This window comes from Sorex araneus, chromosome 3 (genome assembly GCF_027595985.1).
Source record: "Sorex araneus isolate mSorAra2 chromosome 3, mSorAra2.pri, whole genome shotgun sequence".
Classification (NCBI taxonomy): domain Eukaryota; kingdom Metazoa; phylum Chordata; class Mammalia; order Eulipotyphla; family Soricidae; genus Sorex; species Sorex araneus.
The window spans coordinates 36,218,197-36,242,135 of NC_073304.1; the positions used below are offsets into that span (position 1 = coordinate 36,218,197).

General features: G+C 39.6%; 1 protein-coding gene across 1 annotated transcript in view; it reads right to left on the reverse strand.

Moving 5' to 3' along the window:
* SYNE2 (spectrin repeat containing nuclear envelope protein 2) overlaps positions 1-11,681 on the reverse strand; it is a 300,041-nt gene extending 288,360 nt beyond the window's left edge. The window contains exon 1 of the mRNA XM_055132548.1: positions 11,603-11,681. Coding sequence (XP_054988523.1) covers positions 11,603-11,681 — 79 coding nt within the window. The remainder of the gene's footprint in view (positions 1-11,602) is intronic.
* Positions 11,682-23,939: the final 12,258 nt, after the last annotated feature.

Genomic DNA, 23,939 nt, shown 5'->3' on the forward strand with positions numbered 1-23,939 from the left:
GTTCCTCATCCTGAAGATGGCAACCAATAGCCTATTTCCTGTTGTTATCGACATATTTCTAAATATCAACATATTTAGAAACAATTGTTGGATGAATGGTTAAATGGAGGAGGGCCTGAGGTGGAGACAGGGCTTGATTGCTCCACCCTGCCCCACTGAAGTAAAGATTCAAACGCTCATTTAGTAAGCTGGGAAAACATGACATGTGACAAATGAGCTCTGCTCTGGGCCCCTGCATGTAGAATCCAGCAGCTTTCATGTGGCCACATGCAGGAGCCACTCCCTCAAACAGACACCTGTATGAGACACACTGAGCATTTTGTTTCCCTTCTGACTGGAACATAGCTCCAAGCTCTCTGACTAAGCAAACCTCACATTTCTATGAGATGAAAATGAATCCACAGAGCGGGTAAAAGACGAAGAAGCTAGGATGCTATTGTTTCTCCTCTTTCTTACTCTTTTCTGACTCATTTGAGTTGCTCAATGAATATCTATAGAATGAATGAATGATAGGAAAGACTATATTCCCATTAGCACACATTTCTTACTCTTCACTATTTTTCATCTATCACATAGAACTCTGAGTGTTTGCTTTTGAAAACCAAGAATTAGGAGCCTGCACCCTTTCTGCTGGGGCACTGACTAAAGGACCCCGGACTCCCACCACATTTCATAGACCTTGTGCCCTGATCACTGGTCTAGGATTCTGACACTTGAATGCAGTGAGTCACTTGGCATTACTAGTTAAGTACCATTTTTTGGATGCCAACTCTCAGAGATTTTGATCTAGGGGGTTCACATAGCTCACTCTGGGGGCAAGCTGGGGGGTGAAATGCCTCTCTAAAGTAATTGAACCTGTATCTGGGAATGTAAGTGAGAAAAGAGTAGCTGCCAGAAGATGTATTGGTTTTATTTACTTATTCAATAAACATTTACTAAAAGTCAACTATGTCCCCAAAGCTGCTTTTCAGCAGCAAAGCTAGGTGAAGAGAAATTTAAATCCAGATGTGTCTGATACCAAATATCAAAAATCAGATAAAATTTCAGATCCGTAATTCCTTCAGCTACCCACATCTGTCTCCTTTCCTTCAAACAGAAACTTACTAAAAGCATTAGCTACACTAAATGGTTTCACTTTCTCGGTTCACTAAAAGTTCACATCTACATCAACATCTCCACTAAATTTTCGACTAGAATCAAGATCATGTGTACCCATCACTGAACTAAACCCATTGTAGACTTCTCCGTACTTACTGGGTATCTGACAGTGTTTGCTAATTGCTCCTCCTTGAAAGTTTCTTTCTTTGGATTCTATGCTATCACTCTCACCTGATATTCCCGCTTCTCTGGACACTCCTCTCAGTCTCTGTTACTAACCAGTTTTGGGTATTTTTCTATTCCTAGAATGTTCTGCCCAGACCTGTCTCTTTAGATAATTTCCTCTACTCCAGTGGAATAAGTGTTCAAGTAATGCTATGAGCTTCCAAATCTTTAACTACATTTCAGGTGTCTATATATCCCACTATCTCTTAGTTATCTCTGCTTGGTTAATCTATGGGCTCTCAAATTCAACACTTCCAGAACTGAGTCATCCTCGCTAACCAACTCCCTCCCTCACTAAAGTTGTTCTCCTGTATTTTTTCCCTAGTGAATGTTTCCATCATACGGTCACTTACCCAAGAAGGAATATGAGTCATCTTAAATGCACCTGCTCCCTCCCTACACACTCCTCATACCTACTCAATCAAAAATCACTAAAACTTGTACCTGTGCTAGATATCTATTTCTCTCTATCTCCACTGGCACTCTCTAAATGAGGATGCATTACATGTCTGCTGGACACCATAACAGGCTTGCCCTGGTCTTTCTGTGTCCACACTCACTTCCATGAGACCATGCCCACACTTGCCTGTATGATTTTTCAAGCCAGAAGGGTCTCTAACTGTGAATCTTTTTATTGCTTCTCCTTGGTCTTAGAGATTTCAAACCTTCCATGTTTATATGACTCTTCTATAGTTACATCTTCCCATTCTCCTTCAAACATTATTCTTCACTCTCACTGAATATCCATTGCCTAGAATCAGCCGTGCTGCATTTCCTCCTCTAGTTTTTTTATGCTGCTACCACTGCAGGGAACACACCAATTTTCACCCTGCTCACTAGCAAAATAACTTTTATGTCTAAGCCTAGAAAGCTCCTCTCTATACTAGTTTGTATGTCTATTATCAACAAACAGGTTTGCCGTACCTGAAAATCCATACTTAGAAAAAGCCACCAGCCAGCCAAATCACCCCAGGTAGATAAAGCTTTGGGCTAAAAATTCTGTGACCTACTCAGAATGGGGGCAGGCAGATTCCCTCCCTTCCCTATAGGTCCCAAAGTCACCACACCCTACATCCTCTGACATATAAACCCCTGCTCCACTACTACTGGAGCATGCGGCTGACTTTCTCTTCAAATTTCACAGTACTAACAGCCAGGTAGGGGCAGAACAAGTGTGATGGGGAGTTGCACAGAAGCCTCCCAAGCTCATTGAGTGAAAACAATAACACAGAAGGCTCAACCAGCTCAGTTAACACTCAGTGACTTTAGCAATACTACTGTGAACAATTATCACAAATTGCCTTTTATTGATCTATTTTCCAATAATTCCATTCGCCATTTTGTTGTAACAAGCAATATGAAACAAATTTGTTTGTGCCTGCCAAGAGGCCAGGCTTGGAGGAGGGGAGTGGAAAACTGGAATCATTGGTGGAAAGAAGGTTATACTGATGGTGAGATTAGTACATTGGAACATTGACTGCCTGAAATAACTGTCTTGTGAACAACTTTGTAAATCGCAATATTTAAATTTTAAATATCCATACTTATATAATGGACTGGAGCAATAGTACAGCAGGTAGGGCATTTGCCTTGCACGCAACTGACCCAGTTCGATTCCTCCATCCCTCTTGGAGAGCCCAGTAAGCTACTGAGAGTATCCCGCCCACGCAGCAGAGCCTGGCAAGCTACCCTAGTGTATTCAATATGCAAGAAACAGTAACAAGTCTTACAATAGAGATGTTACTGGTGCCCGCTCGAGCAAATCGATGAACAACAGGACGACAGTGCTACAGTGCTACTTATATAATGAAGTGGTTAATATGAATTCCCCTGTACTTTTGAAATATTTCATTCTGAAGATACCAAAATCCTTGGAAGGTATGCTGAGAAAACATTCAGACTCGGACAGACAGAGATAATAAAAGAACTATTAATAATCTTACACTTAATCCTACTCCACTATTAATAATCCTATTTAACTGAAGATAAAGCTAACAAATCTAATGGCTTGGAAAGATCTTAAAGGTTTCTTATATTTGAGATGGTTGTGCTTCGCATTTGAGCTAAGTGCCATTCATCTTGTTTGTTTGTTTGTTTGTTTTTGTTTGTTTGTTTGTTTGTTTGTGGGACACACCCAGCGATGCTCAGAAGTTACTCTGGGTTCTGCACTCAGGAATTATTCCTGGCGTTGTCTCAGGGGACCATGTGGACCACATCAGGTCGAACCCAGGTCAGCCACATGCAAGGCAAGCATACTACCTACTATGTTATCACTCTGGCTATTCGTCTTTTAACATTATGCTGCCAATACTAATTCCTTTATAGTACAGACCTCAATGTGTAGTGAGTGCTGCTGTACTAATAGGAAACTGCCAATTCACTTCCCAAACTGTCACCATACTGTCCATGACCGAAAAAGTCTTCACCAGAATTTCATGCAGACTTCAGGACTTCAAACACTCCATCTCGTTGAGAAATTGTTCATACCCTTTTATCTACCACTTTTAAATAATTCTGAAATACCTGAAACTCATAAACTTAAGTTTTCACCTTTATTGAGAACAACAACAAATGCAGTGAGTAACCTTTTATCAGAATGTCCCTAAATGTTTTAGAACAACAGAGCCATTCAAAAAAAAATCATAATCACCAATGTTAAATCATATAAGGAAAATAATCTTTTGAAATGAGGCACTTTCAGAATGGCCTCCAATTTTTAGGGTAAAAACTACATACCAAATCCATCAAATACATATAAATCAATTTCTTACATTCCTATTTTCAAAAAGAAATTATTTTGAGGATTTTTTTCTAATATACTACTTCAAGTTCTGAATAATTATATTGCTTCCTTCGCCCCCCACCCCCCCGAAACATACACATACACAAAGCTCAGAAAATCTTGTCTCTCTTGTGGGGCTAATTAAAAAGGATTTTGATTTCTATAAGGAATGAATGAGATCTTTGTTAACCTACTTTAACAAGAGTCTAAATGACCCTGGATTTATCTTGCCCTAATTTTCAAATGTAACTGACCCAGAATAAAGTAAGCTTATCCCCAAACTGCGGCAAAAAACAGAAACAAAGCTCCCAGAAACCAAAACTGTACATATAACTAACCTAACGGGCAGGGGAATTCTGCTGAAAAACACTGTATAGTACAAATACCACTATCTTAAGAGTTCCATTTTTCATGTAATTAAAATATCTTTAACATCCTGTAACTTTACAATATCACTGCAAATCATCCACCAAGAAATCAGCTTCTTACTATTAGAAACTTTCTAGAAGCATTTGTGTTAAGACAGCACAACACTGGGAGCATAAAAAATAAAAAAATTAGTACGGGATTGTTTTCTCGGGGTAGAATAATCAGCTTATCAGCAGAAAAAGCAGGCTCCAGAGGTGATCTGTTTTCATTATGATAACTGAGCAGTCAGACTGGTCAGAGAAACAGAAACACTGCCTGCAATTATACACAGTCCTCTCTCATTCTTCATCCATCATTTCCACCAAAATCCCACATTGGCAGTTTGGCTGCAACAGGATAGAAATTCCAACCAGAGGTCTCTTATTAATCTCATTCTTCTTTCTTACACTTTAAACGACTTCACTTACTTGCCATCATAGGGCAGAGCAGAATTGCTTTCAGAAACACTACACTAAAGCACTATTGAGCCCCCAAACATACACATACTTCACTGTCTCGTGCCTAAAGAAATCCAGCTTTTTGATCTAGCTGAGGGATTGTGCTCAACACTGAGCAACTCTTCTAATTCCGGGTATTTGATTTATTTCTGTGTTGGAATGTCCACTCATTTATTTATTACATAGTTCCTTACAGAAAGTCTAAAACATGTCAGAAACATTATAGGCATAACAGATACTAAGTATCCCACAAGGCAAACCTAACAGATGCTTGGAGGAATTCTGAAGGTTACCCCTCCCCCACAAAGATGGATTTTCCCCGAAAGATGAGGGGAAAAATCAATGCTAAGGAACAATTATGGGGGATTCAGCAAGACAGAATAAATGTCAAGGAACTGGGGCTGGAGCAATAGCACAGCGGGTAGGGCGTTTGCCTTGCACGCGGCTGACCCGGGTTCGATTCCCAGCATTTCATATGGTCCCACAAGCACCGCTAGGAGTAATTCCTGAGTGCAGAGCCAGGAGTAACCCCTGTGCATCGTCAGGTGTGACCCAAAAACAAAACAAAAAAAAAGTCAAGGAAGTTCTTACCACAATATTTGGTTTTGAAAGTGAGAAAAAACTCACCTTGCAAAGAGGTTAGACCACATTTTTATTTTTCACCCCCTAAAACTGAAATATAAAAAGATATTCCAGATAATATTTTCAGATATATTTGGGTGGAATACTCATGTCAGATATTAGGACTGAAAGCCTGTGTATTTAAGAATGTCAACTCTTTTTTATAATAGTAATCTAAATCCCTCATAATTTTCTCATGTGTACATGATATCCCAAATATAGACAGACTACATGCTTCAAAGGGTTTTGTCCATTCATTTTTATATTCAATAGCATTTCAGTGCTATTCTCCCCAATTGGATGGATCCTTACCATCCAATCCGTTGCACATTTTTGGCACTTTTTATTGACTGCACAACTGAATAAAATTAAATGGATCCTTATATTAATTTGCTTATCATCATGTCCAGTGAACACAAATAAATTTTAGTTGCTAAAAATATTACATAAATTGAAAGCCTCCCTCTACCTCAATATTCAGTGAATAATGAATAAATTTAAATGGGGTAATACATCGAACGTCAGAGACTCACATTTCACTGGTGGTCCTCCCAAGTCATGATATCAACCCAGAAGGCATGAGGGGCCTTTTAATCTTCTCATATATGTCACTGAGATGGGAACAGCACTGAATAAAACATATAAGCAGTGTTCAAAATGATTCAGTACCCGGGCTGAGCATGGTTTTCTGCAGGTCATGCAAGTGACCAGCCAGTCCCTTCAGCAGAACTGTAGAAAACAGCTGCTCCCGAAGGTGAGGTAAGAGAACACATGAGCCTCTCTAGTTCCTGGCGAATCAATGGTGCAACCAGTATTTGAGAGTTGTTCTTTTGAAGTATTGCCCTACCTTATTTTTTAACAACAAAACAATTTGCTTCTATTATATAACTGTACTGTGTTCTTTTTTTAGCCAACAAATTTACCTTTTAAAAAGAATTAACTTAGGGGGCTAGAGTGATAGCACAGAGGGTAGGGCGATTGCCTTCCACTTGGCCGACCCGGGTTCGATTCCCAGCATCCCATATCATCCCCTGAGCACTGCCAGGAGTAATTCCTGAGCGCAGAGACAGGAGTAACCCCTGTGCAATGCCAGGCATGACCCAAAAAGCAATAAATAAATAAATAAATAAATAAATGATAAAAAAAAAAAAGAAAAAGAAAAAGAATTAACTTAGAGACAGAGCAATAGTACAACAGGGAGGGCATTTGCCTTGCACAAAGCTGACCCAGGTTTGATCCCTGGCAACCCATATGGCCCGTGAGCCCACTAGGATTGATCACTAAGTGCAGAGCCAAGAGTAAGCCCTGACCACTGTTGGGTGTGGTCCAAAAACAAAAATAACAAAAGATAACTAACTTGAATCTGAAATATGCAAAGTTCCCCCAAACAGTTCAGATTTTCAGAATTATCCCTTAAAATATCACCACAAAAGCCAACCTAATCAGTGCAATTTAGTCATCATTGATCTGGCTTTAAGATGGGACAGATTCCTAATTATACTCTGACATGGAAAGTTTTCAAGAGGTAGTTTCATTCCCAGCCACTTACTTGAACTGAGAGAAAACAATATTTATGAGCTTATATCTGCATTATTAATATATGTATGATAAAAACACTAAGTATGAAGAGTTGATCACCTGGCATTATATGACCCTAGGTGACTGCCCAAAATAATGGAGCCTTGCAACCTGGATTCATATCATATTCAGTAGTTGCAAAAACCCACTTCTTTCTCCTCCTAGTGATACAACATTTTCAGTGCCACTCTCCTCCAAAAAACTTAGAGAACATACATATGAATATAAACATAAATATCTCCCTAAAGGAAAGGCTCTCAAAATCCCTTCAAAATAATCTCCTCAAAATCAAAGAAAAGAAGAAAGATGAAGTGACTTGTTTATTGTACTGTTCTATGAATTTCAGCAAGGCACTGTGTGGGACATTACAGCTTATCATTTCATTGCATTCCTTATCGTTTCAAAGCATATCAACAATGACACCACATTCCAGTTTGGACACTTTTATCTTTCTTTGAGCAAATGATTTTGCATCAAGGTCTGGCCACAATCATCCCACTTTCGGGAAGTTGTGGCTCAGAGAAAGTAGGCATTGTAAGTTAAATAGGCCAAGCTACAGCTCTGACAGCCTTGAAAAAAGAGTTCTGAAATGAAGAGAGAAAAATATCTGCCTATGAACAGTGATTCCAAGACTCTCATGTTACAGAAGAGCTCTTATTTCATATTACTCCAGGGATCATTAAGCACATGTGAATCTTGTAAAATACAAGCCTACTTACACTTACAAAGTCAAATGCTTTTAAAGACTCTTGCCAACGATATGTAGTTTCATAGTCGCTAGTGTACATGAGTGTCTATAAATTTTTGTTTAAACAGCTAATAATCATTCCATGAAACCAAAGTTACCTTCAGAAATAGATATGTTTCTTTCTTCCTTTCTCCTTTTTCTCCCTCTAATATTTTCCGTTTTTTGTTTTTAAGCCACACCCAGTGCTCAGGGATCACTCTTGGCTCTGCACTCAGGGATCATCCTGGCAATGCTCAGCAGATAATATGGAGTGTTGGAAATTGATCCTGGATCAGCTGCCTGCAAGGCAAGTGCCCTACCTGCTGTACTGCCTCTCCAGTCCCTAGGATATTAATTTTATTTTTTTTTTGGCTTTGGGTCATACCCGGCGATGCACAGGGGTTATTCCTGGCTCATGCACTCAGGAATTACTCCTGGCGGTGCTCAGGGGACCATATGGGATGCTAGGAATCAAACCCGGGTTGGCCGCGTGCAAGGCAAAAGCCCTACCCGTTGTGCTATCACTCCAGCCCCCCTAGGATATTTTTTAATACTATAAGAAGTCACTTGTTTCATAGTAATTTGTGAATTATTTTGATCTACTTGTGAACCATTGCTCAATTCATGCTACTTAAAGAGGCTTATTTATATTCTGGATATAAAACTCTATGAAGGAACTAGAAGACGACAGAGCTTGGAGTTTCCAGAGAAAGTTGCTGAAAGAAATTTCCCCCTTGCAAATTGATCTCTGAAATATGTCAGTGGGGAGCACAGTGAGTGGAAAGAAGACTATCCTCCAACTTGAAGCCCGACTGCTCACTAGCTGCCTGACTGCAAAAGGGAGGACACCTATGTGAGCTACAGCTGCCTTCTCTGACCCTTGAAGTGTAAAATATCGACCTCGCTAGGTGGTCTTGAAGCGCAAACAAGATATGGTCTATGAGAACTGTCAGCTGCTACATGTTCCACAAGAGTTTTGGAGGTGCAGAGGGAAAACATTCTTAAATATAATACTAAAATAGGAACTGCAGGAGGACAAGGGAGGGAACATGAATATTAGTGGAAGACAGAGGGTTAGCCGTCCACTGACTTTGGGACTATCCAGGAGAAAAGAAACGACTGGAGTGGCTGTACTTGCTCCACTGGGACAAAGCAGCAGGAGTACTGTAGGACTCCCAATCTGGACAAAAGCACACGACAGCGAGAGCATGGCCCGCTAGGGAACAGGGACCAGCACAGGGCATCTACAAGGGAGGTGGATGCTGCATGCAGAGGGAAGCTAGCACCTAGACAGGAAGAGCCTGGGAGCCACACCAGGAAGTCTAGACTTTATCCCACTATAACGGGAAGCCACTGAATAGGAATGTCAAAACAAAAGCCAAAAGAAAGCTGTTAAAAACTGGACACGACTTCCCCCTACCCCCCCCCCCCGTCTCCTCCTCCCCCACTCTCATACATGATGCAGCTTCTACTTTTGCTGTGTACTCCTGGCAGAGAATCCTTTGAGACAAATATTCTGACTTTAAAAATATAAAAAAGAATCGACAGAGCATTTATTTAGTTCCTACGCAGGGTCAGGAACTGGGCCAAGCCCTTTGCATGCATTATTGTTCATTTTCCACACACGGGAGCAATGCAGAATAATCATCCACATTTTAAATAGAGGACACTGAGATTCCAAAATATAAGGTCTCTCGTCCAAGTTTAAGGAAATTTTATAAGAACTTGGAAGTGTCAGAGTCAGAATTAAAAATTAGATTTATTAGGCCAGATTGGAGCTCAGTGCTGTGTTTAATCCCTGGATTCAGGCCCCAGTACCACATAAAAATGAGAAATGAAAAAATGAGATTTCCCTGCCTATTTAATTGACAACCTAGCTTCCTGATACAATTTATACTATACAAGTTAAAAACTTCTCACATGAAATCAAAACTTAAAAGGAAAACAAAAACATTAATTAATTTTTTTTTTTAGTGGGAGCTATGGAGCTTGGGCCATGGGATCACTCCTGGCAGGGCTCAGAGGACCAGACAGGATTTCCCCCACCCCCCACCCCCATAACAATACAGCTTCTACTTTTGTTGTGTGCTCTCGGGTGGTGGGAGGGATACTGGGAACATTGGTGGAGGGGAATGGGCACTGGTGGAGGGATGGGTAAACGATCACTGTATGACTGAAATGCAAACACTAAAGTTTGTAAATTTGTAACTGTACCTCATGGTGATTCACTAATAAAAAGTTAAAAATAAAAAAAGAGTCCTTTGAGACAAATATTCTGACTCTACATAAAAAGAAACCACAGAGCATATATTCAGTTCCTATGGAGGGTTAGGAACTGGGTGAAGCTCTCTGCAAGCAATACTGACTGTTCAGAATATTTGATGCTGGGGATCAAACTCAGGTAGGCCATGTTCAAGGCAGCACCTTTTCCACCTTACTACCTCTCTGACCCAAAATATTGATTTTTTTCAATTAAATTTGATTCCAACTACTTATAAATATTATGATACTACAAAGCTAATTCTTACCTCAAATACAAGCATGTTATGGTACATGACATACTGTTTCTTATTCTATAAAGTTTATATGATGTATTTTTTTTTCATTGGCTTGCTTTTCTTGTTGTTGTTGTTTTGGTTGGTCTTGATTTAGGCACTGTGATTTACAAGGCTGTTAATAAGTGTTCAGGCATTCTATGTTTCAGTCCCAGACCTACCACCAAGGTTAGCATCATGACATTTGTTTTAAAAAAACCTGATATATATAAACATATTTTACTGCAATAGCTATTGGCTTCAAAGCCAAGAGGCTATTGCAAACATCTTACTAAAAGATAAAACATCATAAAGAAAAGAGTTTTAGAATCTTTCTCATAAATTACTCAAAACATCTGACTTGTAATAACATTCTAATAATGTTGCATAATGTTGTCCATAATCTCACAATTACTTTCATATACAGTTACATAAATATTTTCAAAGACATTATCAGTCCTACTTCTTCTACACAAGTTCACAATAATCGGTACCAAGATTTGCTTTATCGGGCCCGAGTGATAGTAGTGGATAGGGTGCACACCTCGCATGCAGCCAATCCGGGTTGCAACATACCTCAGTTTCCTGAGCACTGCCAGTAGTGATTCCTGAATGCAGAGCCAGTAATCCCTGAGCACTGCTGGGTGCTTCCCCCCATCCCAGAAAAAAAAAATTGCTTTATCAGCAAAGATAGAAAATCAAGGGATTAATACAATTTCAAAATACAAAAAAAAATATTGTCAGACTCCACAAAATGTACAAAAATAGTACAGACAGAACCCAGTCTGCAATAATGCACTTGATTCACATTATGGAAAGTCATTAATTTATAAAACTACTAGTATTCTTTTATTAGGGCAAAATGTACATTTAAAAGCAGCTGCGCAAAACTGAAAAAAAAATTAAAGGAAATGCAAACCATGGCTAGCTGATTTTTACTACAAATAAAATATACATATTTCGAGTGAGAAACCAATATGCCAAGTTCCTTCCAAGTATTGCGTACTTTACTAGAGAAATGAAGACAGCAATGCATTTACATCTACTATTCTACAACTGGAATCAAGCACACACAATTCAGAAGGGAAAAAAGAAGCAATGTGATTTATGAATGAATAGTTGAGGGTAAGGTTGCCACTGGTGACACAGTATTACCCTGGTCAATAATTACCCTGCAGTGAAATCTGGAGATCATCGATGCCCAAGGAAACCTGCTCATCTTCACTGGGAATTGCAGGACCAGATGCCATCCTTTGACTTCGCTGAGATTATATCATGTCCATCTCAATTAAAGAAGTAAACTAGAAGAGAAAAAGAAAACTGCACATTACTAATTTTGCAAGTGCATTTCTAGTAATTTCAGAAAACCACAGAAGCCCTCAAGTCCCCTTTGAAAGTAGGTTTTATAGCGTTCCTGAGGAACCAAGTGACTACGCCTCCTTTTCTGAGTCATCAAGATTTTGGCCAGTGACCTAATAGCGCTCTTTGGAATTGCTGTCAGAATGCCAACGGAGATCAGATTTGAAACTAGTTGTAAGAACTAAGTCAGCCAGAGAGATCCAATGACTTGTCTTAGAGGAAGTAAACTTGATAAAAACTGATATCAGAAGCTTTTGTACTCATTATTAACCTTCAACCTGCAAGAATTTTCTTGAAAACTCTTCAATAAACTTAATAACGTTGTTTATGATAAACTTAATAATTATGTTCCATAAAGGTGGCCTTTTACTGGAAACAAACGAGCTAGAACCATATATAGCAAAAAAAAAAAATTTGCTTTTTTGGGTCACACCTGGCAATGCTCAGAGGTTACTCCTGGCTCTGCACTCAGGAATTACTCCTGGCGGTGCTCAGGGGACCATATAGGATGCTGGGAATCGAACCCAGGTCAGCTGCATGCAAGGCAAACGCCCTACCCACTGTGCTATCACTCCAGCCCCAACAAAGAAAATTTTTTAAAAATTCTATCCAAAAGAATGTTTTCATGAGTTTCAATTATTTTTCCAAGTACATATTTGTCCACGCAGGTTTTTTTTTTTTTATCTTTCTCTTTCTTTGCCCCCAACGAATCTTTCCATTATGAGGACTTTTTAGCTCAACGGTTCTTTTGAAATATTATCTAATGTATATATGCCATTGTTAGAATCCTAGAAACAGCCCTGGAGGCCCCCAGCACCCACCAGATGGCCCGGGTATACCTAGCCCTGCAGGCTGTGAGCAGCATCCCATCCTTTGGTCCTTGAGCTGAACCAATGGACCGGTTCACTGAGAATCATGGTTACACCACCCTCCACCTCCTAAGCGCTGCCTGGGAGCTCCCGACATAAAAAAGATAGTAACAACAGTAGCAAACTCTGAAGCTGAGAGGTAACACAGGTGTGAAAGTACTTGCTTTGCAGGCAGCCAACCCTGATTCAATCCCCAGCACTACAAGGTCACCAAACACAGCTAGAGGAGCAATCCACAGCGGCACAGAGTACGAGACAACCCCCTGCCCCGAATATATAAACACTATAACCAGACAATTTTCTAAGCATTTTGCACATACAACCTCATGCAGTCCTCATACGTGATGAGTTAGGTACTTTAATTAGCCTCATATTTGAGAAGACAAACTGATAGACAAAACTGCCATGTACAGAAGTCAGGTAGATAACTCGGGTCATAGAGCACATGTCTGGCCAGCACAAAGCTCTGAGCTCACTTGCCACGCACCCCTCCTTCCCAGGAAGCCACCCTCCACCCCCACTCAGAACTGCCATTGCTAAGCACCCCACCTCCTCTGAATATGCTGAGAGCAAACCTGGGCCTACTCGCAGTTCAATCTGGGAATAGGCCATCCAAAAGAAAGAATATATGTTTGTCCAAGTCTTGGTAGCTAATAAATAATAGATCAAAGATTTGAATTCACATGGTTTTTGCTTCAGAGTCCATCATCCAAACCAATGTACATGCTGTTTATTCTTTATTTCTTATCACTTTTTTTTGGCTTTTGGGGTCACACCCAGTGATGCTATTTTATTTGCTCATGCAATAGTATTTACATGCTTAACTCTGTTCTCAAGAATTATCAGTCCTCATGATATTGGAATTGTATGCATAAGAAAGCATTCTAAATAGCACTATAAACTACGGAATCCCAATTTAAACTCAAAAAATAAGATTTTAAATTTTTCACTTAAATCTTTTAAAATTAAAAAAAATCAATCCTCTAAAAACAACATGCAATATTGAGCAAATGTGATTATCAAGGGTGCTTATTATAAACAGCTTTTCATTCTAAATAGTCCCAATATTATGAAGAGAATATATTGAATTTAATACAAATGTTTCTGAAATTTCAGGCTAGAGAGATCACTCAACGGGTACATGATTTGCATGCAAGAGGCCCAGGTTCTATATCTAGTACCACAAGGACCCCTGATTGAGCCACAGTGAACTCTTTCTGAGCAAAAAGCCAGGAAAAGCCCCTAAGTAACAGATGTGTCCCTCCTGAATGAATATGGCCCAAAACTAACAAAAACTTTCTAAAATTTCTTCATTGTCATTCACTACCAATCAAATGTAAAATTGAATGTAGAAGAAAGAATTTAGCTTTGCTTTCTTTTATATTAAGGACAAGAACAGAACAGGGAGCAAACAGATAAGAATGAATCCAGGAATATTCCTGCAGGAGGAACACTAGAAGTGACACCAGGACAATGGTGCAGAATCTCAGGCACCTGGTGCCTGGGGCAGGGGGACAATAATTTTGTATCAAATTTTGTAACCACATGTAGTTCATATGTAACCACACAACCTCAACTACAATAAATAATACATAAAGAAAGTTTAAAATAAAAAGATTAATAAAATGGAATGTTCCTAAGCTAGGCAGGTCTTTGGGATTTACCACATATGGTTGGAGAGGAAAAATTACTTTCCAAAAATACAGAGAAGGATCAAGAGATAGTACAGCAGGTAAGATGCTTGCCTTGCACATGGCTAACCTGGGACAATCTCCCAGCACCACATATGATTCCCCAAACCCGCCAGGAATAATGCCTGAGTAGAGAGCCAGGAGTAAACCCTGAGTACTGCCAGATGGACCCAAAAACAAAACAGAACCCAAAAAAGCACACACACACACACACACACACACACATAATCAACATAACTATTTCTCTGTGAGGTTTCTATTTCCAGTATTGAGAATTCACTAGCAAACAAGTCAATAAATATAATATTTCTTTATTTCTTGAAGAATTTCCTATCATTAGAAAACTACCCATCAAAGCGTATGTAGCTCATACAACCTCGTGCAGCCCGGGGAGGGATTTTTTTCCCTCTCCACCCCATTTTTCTGAACGAAAATGGCGGCAGTGGTAGCAGCCACGTGGTAAGAGCCACCCTCTAAGACCCCTCGACCAGGAGGTAGGACTTTCTTTAGTGATGTAGCCTGTAGGTGGTCCTGGGAGGGGGGGCGTTCCCGTCGCGCCTTCCGCCCAGAGATGAACCGGGAGCCATGGCATGAGAAACAGACCCTCCGCGCCTATTGACTGTGATCCTGAGGTCTCCTAACCCATTTTGGCACCAGAGCGGATGCTTGCAGCCATGCATTTTGACTGTGAACTGAGCTAAAATATTAGGAACCCAAAACCAAAACCCAAAACCAAAACTTAAAGTCTTCACTCTTAGCAATGAAGGGAAATTATTAGATGATGCCTATTCAGCAGGCCTGATTGTTGGGGAAAATTTCCAATCAATAATAGTGAGTTCTGTATGGAAATATGGAATGTACTCAATATATATAGAGAATAATGGGAATATCATTAGCTACTTAGATGGGGGGTGGGGTGGGAGGGGGGTGTATTGGGGTTCTTGGTGGTGGAACGGGTGCACTGGTGAGGGGATGGTGGATTAATCAGTATTTGACTGTGACTTAAAAAAAAAAGAATTCATATGTTTGGGGGTGGGGGGAGATATACTGTGATTCTTGGTGGTGGAATATGTGCACTGGTGAAGGGATGAGTGTTTGAGCGTTGTGTAACTGAGACTTAAACCTGAAAGCTTTGTAACTTTCCACATGGTGATTCAATAAAAGAATAAATTTAAAAAAAAAAAAAGCGTATGTAGCTCAGTACAACACTTGCCTTGCACATGTGAGGCCTTGAGTTTGATCCCCAGGACAAAAAAATATAAATAAAACTAGAACCCATCTATGAGACTGAAATCAACAGGAAAGATCTAATTACTGATCCAAATACTGTTTTAAGTACAACACTGGAAGGGCGACCACACCTGGCAGAGCTCAGGAGTTACCCCTGGCTCAGTGCTTGGGTCTATCCTGGCAGGGATCAAACAGGGGTTTCCTGCACGAAAACCATGTGATCTAGCCCAGGATTCTTCAACCTCTTGATAACTGTGGACCGGAAAAATAGAAGAAACAGTTCATGGTCTAACTGATGATTAAGAAAGAAACAAAACTCAACTTAGATTGTATTTATTAAGTCGAATGTTAAAAAATAACAATTTTTAGCCAGTGTAACATGATCTATGAAATTCCCACAGACCATGGAAATTTCCACAGACCCACTGAAGAACAGGCTATAGATCAGGATCTAGTGCTTAGAGCATCTCCCCAGCCCCCAGCACAATTTTCTTATCAAAATATATTACAAAGGTCACAAATTGCTGACTAAAAGCAATTTATGACATTTCCAACAAATAGCTTTTGGTAAGAAATGGTTGAAATCTCCAGAGAAGAATTAGCTTTATTTCACTGTAGAATCGTTGCCAACACATAATTGGCATACCCTGTTTCTTAGTAATAAAGCATAATTTTCTTCAAAGTATAATGGTCATATCCCACTTTTTTAAAAAAAAAGTTAGCATAAAAAGTTTTATGATTATGTCGCAGGATACAGAGCCCTTAGAAAATTGGAATATATTTTGAAGAGAAAAATTGTCTTTTCTTTGTCTTTTGGGTTACACCCTTTGATGCTCAGGGGTTACCCCCTGGCTCTACACTCAGGAATTACTCCCAATGATGCTCAGGGGACCATATGGGATGCCAGGGATTCAGGATCAGCCGAGTGCAAGGTAAATGCCTTACCTGCTGTGCTATGGCTCCGGTCCTGCGGACATAAGTTTTGAGCTAAACTGAGAAACTAGAAATGTCAGAAAAAGGAAGTCAGAAAAAGAAATTGTGGGCGTGGCCAAGTGTCACCTGAGACAAAAGTCTATTATCCCAAATCCCCCAAGGCATTCTGAACCATCCAGGGCCAGGAGTTCCCCTATACAAGCAGCAGTTTTCTAAGAATCTCTACACTGAGGAGTTCTAAGATGCTCCTCGGAGCTGGACAAGTCCCACATCCTACAAACTTACACCAAGTATGAAACAAATGCTTGTTTAAAATGAAAGTAAGGTAGACTATTCTTGAATGTGAATGACGGACCTACTTCAGGTGGATAAACAACGAGGGGGTAAAGAACTAATATGGTGATATTAAAAATTCTAAGATCAGTGGCCAGAAAGAGAGCACAGAGGATAAAGGGCTTCCAAATCCCAGCATCACATACAGCCCCCGGGGCCCCACCAGGAGTGACCTCTCAGTCAGGAGTAAGCCCTGGATACTACTGAGCATCCCCAAATCAAAAATAAAACAAACAAAAAACTAAGTTCAAATGGAATCATGAAGAATTACTTATCTAAATTCACATACATTAATATTCATGCTTTTATTAATGGCAAAGCTACTCTTAAGGGAATGTGGCTTTGGTTATGCAATGTATCTTAATATGCCTTGGTCTCTCTGAACCTCAAAACACTAGAGAATTTCCCATTTTTAAAGAAATGTTGGTATTTACTTTGGACTATTATGATTTAAATTTTTTCAACCCAGAAATGAAACTTGAATGAGATAATTTCTTTTTTTTTTTAATTCTTTTATTGATTCACCATGTGGAAAGTTACAAAGCTTTCAGGTTAAAGTGAATGAGATAATTTCTAATGAAAATACTATGGGTAACTTTTATTTCCTTTTTGCTTATCTGCATTTGAAATGTTTCAAATGGCAAATGCACACATAATCTGCTGAAAACTTCAGGGATGCAGGTTTTGTAACTGAAATCTCCAGGCTTTCACAGATTCAGGACAGGCTACCTCCCCCCATGTCCCTGTACTTCTGGATACTTTGGCAGTAACACACATACCCCAAGTCACCACCCAGTCAAAAGTTTAACTCCAACTGTACCACCCCATTAAAAATTCCGGACTTCCTGGAGCAACATCTCAAACTCTACAATACTAACAATCCAGTAGTAGCACACAAGACTGGGTGGGATGTAACACAGAAAGCAACCAATCTCAATTAACAAAATATAAACACAGAAGGCTTAACCTGGAGCAACATCTTATGGCTCCATGGTGAGATACAACAATTTTCACTAACTTTCTTCTAAAGAAATTTTTTTGATAATTCTGTTAGCAAATTATTGCTAACAAGAAATATAAAATAAATATAAATATAAATAAATATAAAATAAATTGCTGGGGGCAGGTTTAGGGGTAGTGGGGAAAATTGGAGACAATGGTGGAGGGAAGGTGAAATGGTGGTGGGATTGGTGTTGGAACACTGAATCCCATAACAAATCATTCTTGAACAATTTTGTTAAACCACAGTATTTATATAAAGTGTAAGGTGGGGGCTGGAGTGATAGCACAGCGGGTAGGACGTTTGCCTTGCACGCGGCCGACCCGGGTTCGATTCCCAGCATCCCATATGGTCCCGAGCACCGCCAGGGATAATTCCTGAGTGCAGAGCCAGGAGTAACCCCTGTGCAGAGCTAGATGTGACCCAAAAAGCAAAATAAATAAATAAAAAATAAAGCGTAAGGGGAAGTTTTTCAAATGTAGACCTTACATATACCATCTCAACTTCAAATATATCAACACAAAATTGCTTAAAAAGTGCTATTGGGGGCTGGAACGATAGCACAAGGAGGGCATTTGCCTTGTACTCAGCTGACCTGGGTTCGATCCTCAGCATCCCATATGGTCCCGAGAGCACCATCAGGAATGATTCCTGAGTACAGAAACAAGAGTAGCCCCTGAGCATCCTCAGGCGTGACCACAAAAGAAAGAAAAAATAATAATGCTGGGGAAGTAAAAAAAAAAGTATTATTAATGTCAGGTCAGACATGATCACCATAATGAGATCAAAGTATTAAATAAAATTTAATGTAATATACTTTACATTCCAAAGTTGAAAATATATATATATGTAACAATAGGCATTTTTATATTGTATTAAATGGTTTTGGACTGGAGCGATAGCACAGCGGGTAGGGCATTTGTCTTACATGCGGCCAACCCGGGTTCAATTTCCAGCATCACATATGGTACCCCAAACACCACCAGGAGTAATTCCTGAGTGCAGAGTCTCGAGTAACCCCTGTGAATCGACAGGTGTGACCCCTCCCCCCCAAAAAAAGTTGCTGACAATGGTTTTGGGTTGTTTTCCACATTCCACTCATTGTCATAATCTCGGAGTTAACCCAATGAGCTCCAATGACCATCCTCTGCTCCCATTTCCTAAATTGCAATGTAAGCTTGCTAGATTTCCCTTAACTGCAGCTTCCACATCCTCAAGGAGATGAATAAACAGTCATTCTTTAAAGATAAGATATTCGGGCCTTAGCAGCAAGAGAAGCTGCAGAAGCTGAGAATGAGAAACAGATATGAAAATGAAAAGAACTAGGTGTGTTGAAGGTCAGGGGCAATGGCTAGACTTTATAGAAATCTGGATGTCAACAAATCCGACCTCCAATCCTCCCCTAGACTCCCTACTCCATTAGCATCCAGACTTGTTCCCCAGGACCCAGGCTCCATCCACAGTGGGGTTTCAAAGAATCCTTTTAGGATGAAAAGCAACACCCATAGAAAAGACCTCCTGGGGCTGGAGCAATAGCACAGTGGGTAGGGCATTTGCCTTGCACACAACCAAAATGGGTTCAATTTCCAGCATCCCATATGGTCCCCTCAGCACTGCCAGGAGTAATTCCTGAGTGCAGAGCCAGGAGTAACCCCTGTGCATCGCCGGGTGTGACCCAAAAAGAAAAAAAAAAAGACCTCCAGCTATTGATTACTTAGGGATCCTCAACAGAAAGTCAGCTCACTGCCAACGCACCCTCCTGTGAAATTCTAACTGGTTTTCTCACACCTCACTTTTCCCACCTCCAATTTCCTTCCCTTCCCCCCTTCTCCTTAGTGCCATTATTGATGTTACTGTGTGACCAGGGTTGGATACATATCTGTCTGTGTTCCTTGCATGTGTTGGGCACTACCAGCTCCATATAGCCCTGGGCACTGCTGGAGTCTGTCAGGGTCACACCAGGTGCTGCACCCCTGACTGAGGGGCCTGCTGAGGTTTGTGCTCCTTTAGTCATGGTATCTGCCCATGCGTGCAGGACTCCTGGCTCCTGGCTGTGGCACTCACACATCTTTTTCACTGAGATGCCAGCTGAGGTCTCACACCTGCATGTGATGCTAACACACCTGGGCTGCAATAAAACCAGAAAGTGCCTGTGGCATTGGGGAATCACAGACAACAGAGCTGCCAGACTCAAACTGTGTGTCACAGTCACCTGCAGTGCATGTGTGACACTGGGGATTTGAACTTGTGACCATAAATTTGCAAAGTAGTAGCTCTAAACCCCTGTTATTCCTCCAGGTCCACCATTCACTCTTAAATATAAGCAAGACAGTCAACAAATTACCAGGCATTAGAACAAGCCTCAAGAAGGAGAGAAAACAAAAGCCTGGTAAAGGGCAAATGTCTGAAAGAAAATCTTAAAAGAGAAATGAAAACTGACACTGATACCTGAACTATTTTAGAAATGACAGCATAAGATAAATTTGATTTTTTAAAAGGTGTTGAAGAGGTAACTCGAGGGATAGAGAATGTCTAGTATGTGAGAGACCCTGAGTTTGATCCCAGTACCTCATGCTTCCCCCAGGAGCATCACATGTGGCTGCTACTTTAAAAAAACAGCTTCACTGAATCAATTATGAATAGAATTAACACTGCTTCCGATTTACCCCTCCATATGAAAATGTACAGTTTAGTAAAACATTTTAATGTTTCTGTTCTGCACACTGTTCACACATTTCATGTGTTTTTGCCTTGTACCTTGAATTTTTTTTTGTTATCTCAAAGCAAAAGGTCATTTTGTTGGACAGAAAACTCTTGTGAAATCCAACTTAGTCTGAAACATTTATCCACACATAAGTCAAAATAGAGGAGGGAAGCAAGAAAAAATACCTTGGCTGCAACAAATATTTAAAAATTTGAATCACCGTCTTCTCAAACAAGCGGTGCATTTTATTTCCTACAAAAGTCAAAAGTTAATTTCATCCTCAGTGATGCCATTGCTGATACTGCATAAATGTTCAGTTTGGATTCACAATTCCATCAGAATCTGATTGCTAAAGAAAAATTTAATCAACTCAAAAATGCTGTGCTTTAGCAACAGGAAGGACAGGGAAGCCAGGAATTAAGCAGAGAAGGCAGGTGAAAGGGTTTAGGGGTAAAGTAGGGGTCTTTTACTTATTTATTTAAGACATGTGATTTCAAAGATGTCCATAATGCAGTTGTTTCAATCATTTAGTGTTCCAAGACCACCAATATGGGGGTCATTTTTTAAAAGGCATACATAAAACATTGTGGCTTTAATTCTGACAACAAAATAGAATAAGTTTTTATTTGCTTTTGAATCAGATAACTTGAACATTTTTCCAATTTTTTTTTCAAAGTAAAAGCTTCAGGGGTTTAGAGAGATAGGACCAGGATTAGGTAACCCTTGTCCTTGGCACAACATGTGGTAGGTACCCTGAGCATCATCAGGAACGACTCTGAGCACAGAGCCAGAGTAATCCCTGAGCACCAGAAGGTATAGATCAACAAACACCTCAAAAAAAGAGAGAAAAAAAAAGGAGGAGGGGGGAAGAAAAAAGTAAATGTTCCAGGTCTCAGGGGAAACTAAATGGAGTGTCACCGAACTAAGAGAGGCTAAGTGAGACATTCATAGACGAGACATTAACAAAGGAACTGGTACTGTTTAAAAAAAAAAGTATTTTTTAATAAAGAAGTTACATCAAAAAATAAGAACGACATCCATAAACAAATGGAGAAAGGAGAAAGTGAATATAAATTTTAAAAGATAACCAATCTAGTGGGTCCAAAATGCAAAAGAGAAAGCAAGAAGGAAATTATCCCAAACGAGTAAAACAATAACTATTTCCCAGAGCTGGAGGACAAGTACTTTCATATTACAAGAGCGTGGGGGCCAACAGAAATTTTTATAAAATTCTTAGCAAAATGCACTATTGAGAAATTTCTGAATAGCAGGAATAACAAATTCTCCAGAGAGAAAATAAAAACAAACAGATGGCATGGTAAGGAACAAGAAGCAGGACAGAGTCAGAGTTCTAGACCATCCCACAGAAGTCAGTGAGAAAAAAAGAAGAGAGTTGGAAATGCCTTTAAAGTTCTAAGAAAATGTCAACAGGAAAGCTAAAGCCATAAAACTTTGCAAAAAATTAAAAAGTACAAAAAATTCAGAACATTTTAGATTCGATAACAAAACAATAAGCCACAGAAGAATTGAACTGTATATTAAAATCTTAGGGGAGAGTGCAGTTGTTGAAGAACTAGTACAGTAGGTAGGGGGCTGGCCTGCCATGCCACAGACCCCAGTTTGATTCTTGGCACTCTGTATGGTACTCTGAGCCCCACCAGGAGTGATCCCTGGATGCACAGCCAAAAGTAAGCCCTGAACACTGGGTGTGGCTCAAAAACAAAACTATACTTTAAATATATGTACATATATATAATTGACATGTGATCCAGCAATTTTACTTCTGGGTAGATACACAAAAGAATAATAAGCAGAATCTCAAAGAGGTATTTATAGACCCATATTCCTGGCAACATTATTCATAATACCAAAAGGGGGAAGCAATCCAAGTGTTCCCACATGGATGAATGGATAAATAAAATACCACAGAACATACAATGGAATATTATTCTGCCTTAGAGGAAACACAAATCTGACACATGCTGTAACGTGGCCGAAATGTGAGAACATTATGCTAAGTGAGCTATTCCAGTTACAAAAAATACTATTGCATAGTTCATCTGAAATGAGTTACTACAACCGTCAAATTATTAGATTCCAAAAGAATGATAGTTGCCCAGGGCCGAGGGGAGAGAAAGAAGGGAGGTGTCTTCATCAACTTTTAGTTAACTTTTAGTTGTTAAGAGTTTAGAGTTTTAGTATTGTCAGATGAAAAGAGTCCAGGAAGTGTGCTATGGTAATTGATTATACAACATCTTGAATGTAGCTAATGCCACCAAAAAAGTATGTAAAAATGATTAAACTGCCTCCCATGAACAGATAATAAATTTATGATAAAAGAGCAACAAATACTGAGTGCAACAAAGAAAGCCTCTTCAACAAATAGTGCTGGGAAAACGGTTAATCACAGGCAAAAAAAAATTATATTGGATCCCTATTTCACACCATTTCCAAAGTGTAATTCAAAATGTATTAAAGATGCCAACATTAGACCGAAGTTTATGAAATACACTGAGGAAAATAAGGTGGAATTCTCTATGATATTGACATTTGAGGTGTCGTCAATGATTTTACCTCATTTGGAAAAAAATGTAAACAAATGGAACTGCATCAAACTAGAAAGTTTCTGCACCACAAAACAAATAATGTCTGGGGTCAGAGAGATAGTACAATGGGCACTGAGCTTGCCTTGCATGGGTTTTATCGCTGACAATCCATATGGTCTTCTGAGCACCTCCAGGAGTGATCCCTGAGTGCAATCAGGAGTAAACCCTGAGCACCATATTGGGTAAGGAAGGGAGGAAGAGGGAAGGAGAGGAGCAGGGAGGAAGGAAATATCGGCTAAAATCAAAAGTCAACCTACTGGCTAGGAGTAAATATTTCTACATTAGACACACCAGACAAAGAGCAAATATTCAAGCACTCATAAGACTAAACAACAAAAGACAAAATAAACCCATCAAAAAGTATGGAGGAGAGCTAAACAGCAGACACTTCCTCAAAGAAGACATAAGATGACTAGCAGGCATAGAAGTTCAACATGACTTACTGTCAGGGAAATTCAAATAAAAAATGACATTGAGATATCACCTCACACCAGTAAGAACAGTTCATATCAAAATGTTCAGAAACAAACAGTGTTAGTGAGGATGCAGTGAAAAAGGAACTCTCATTCTCTTTTTATGGAATATTGTTAAGTTCAGTCTCTATAGGAAGCAGTTATGAAGACTTTACCGAATATTAAGACCAAAATTTCCATATGTCATATAGAAGTCACATTCTTGACATCCATCCCAAGAATATAAATTGAATTTGTAAAGATCTACATTCAATGAGCTATGTTCATAGCAGCACTATTTACAATAGGCAAGGTCTAGAAACAATCTGAG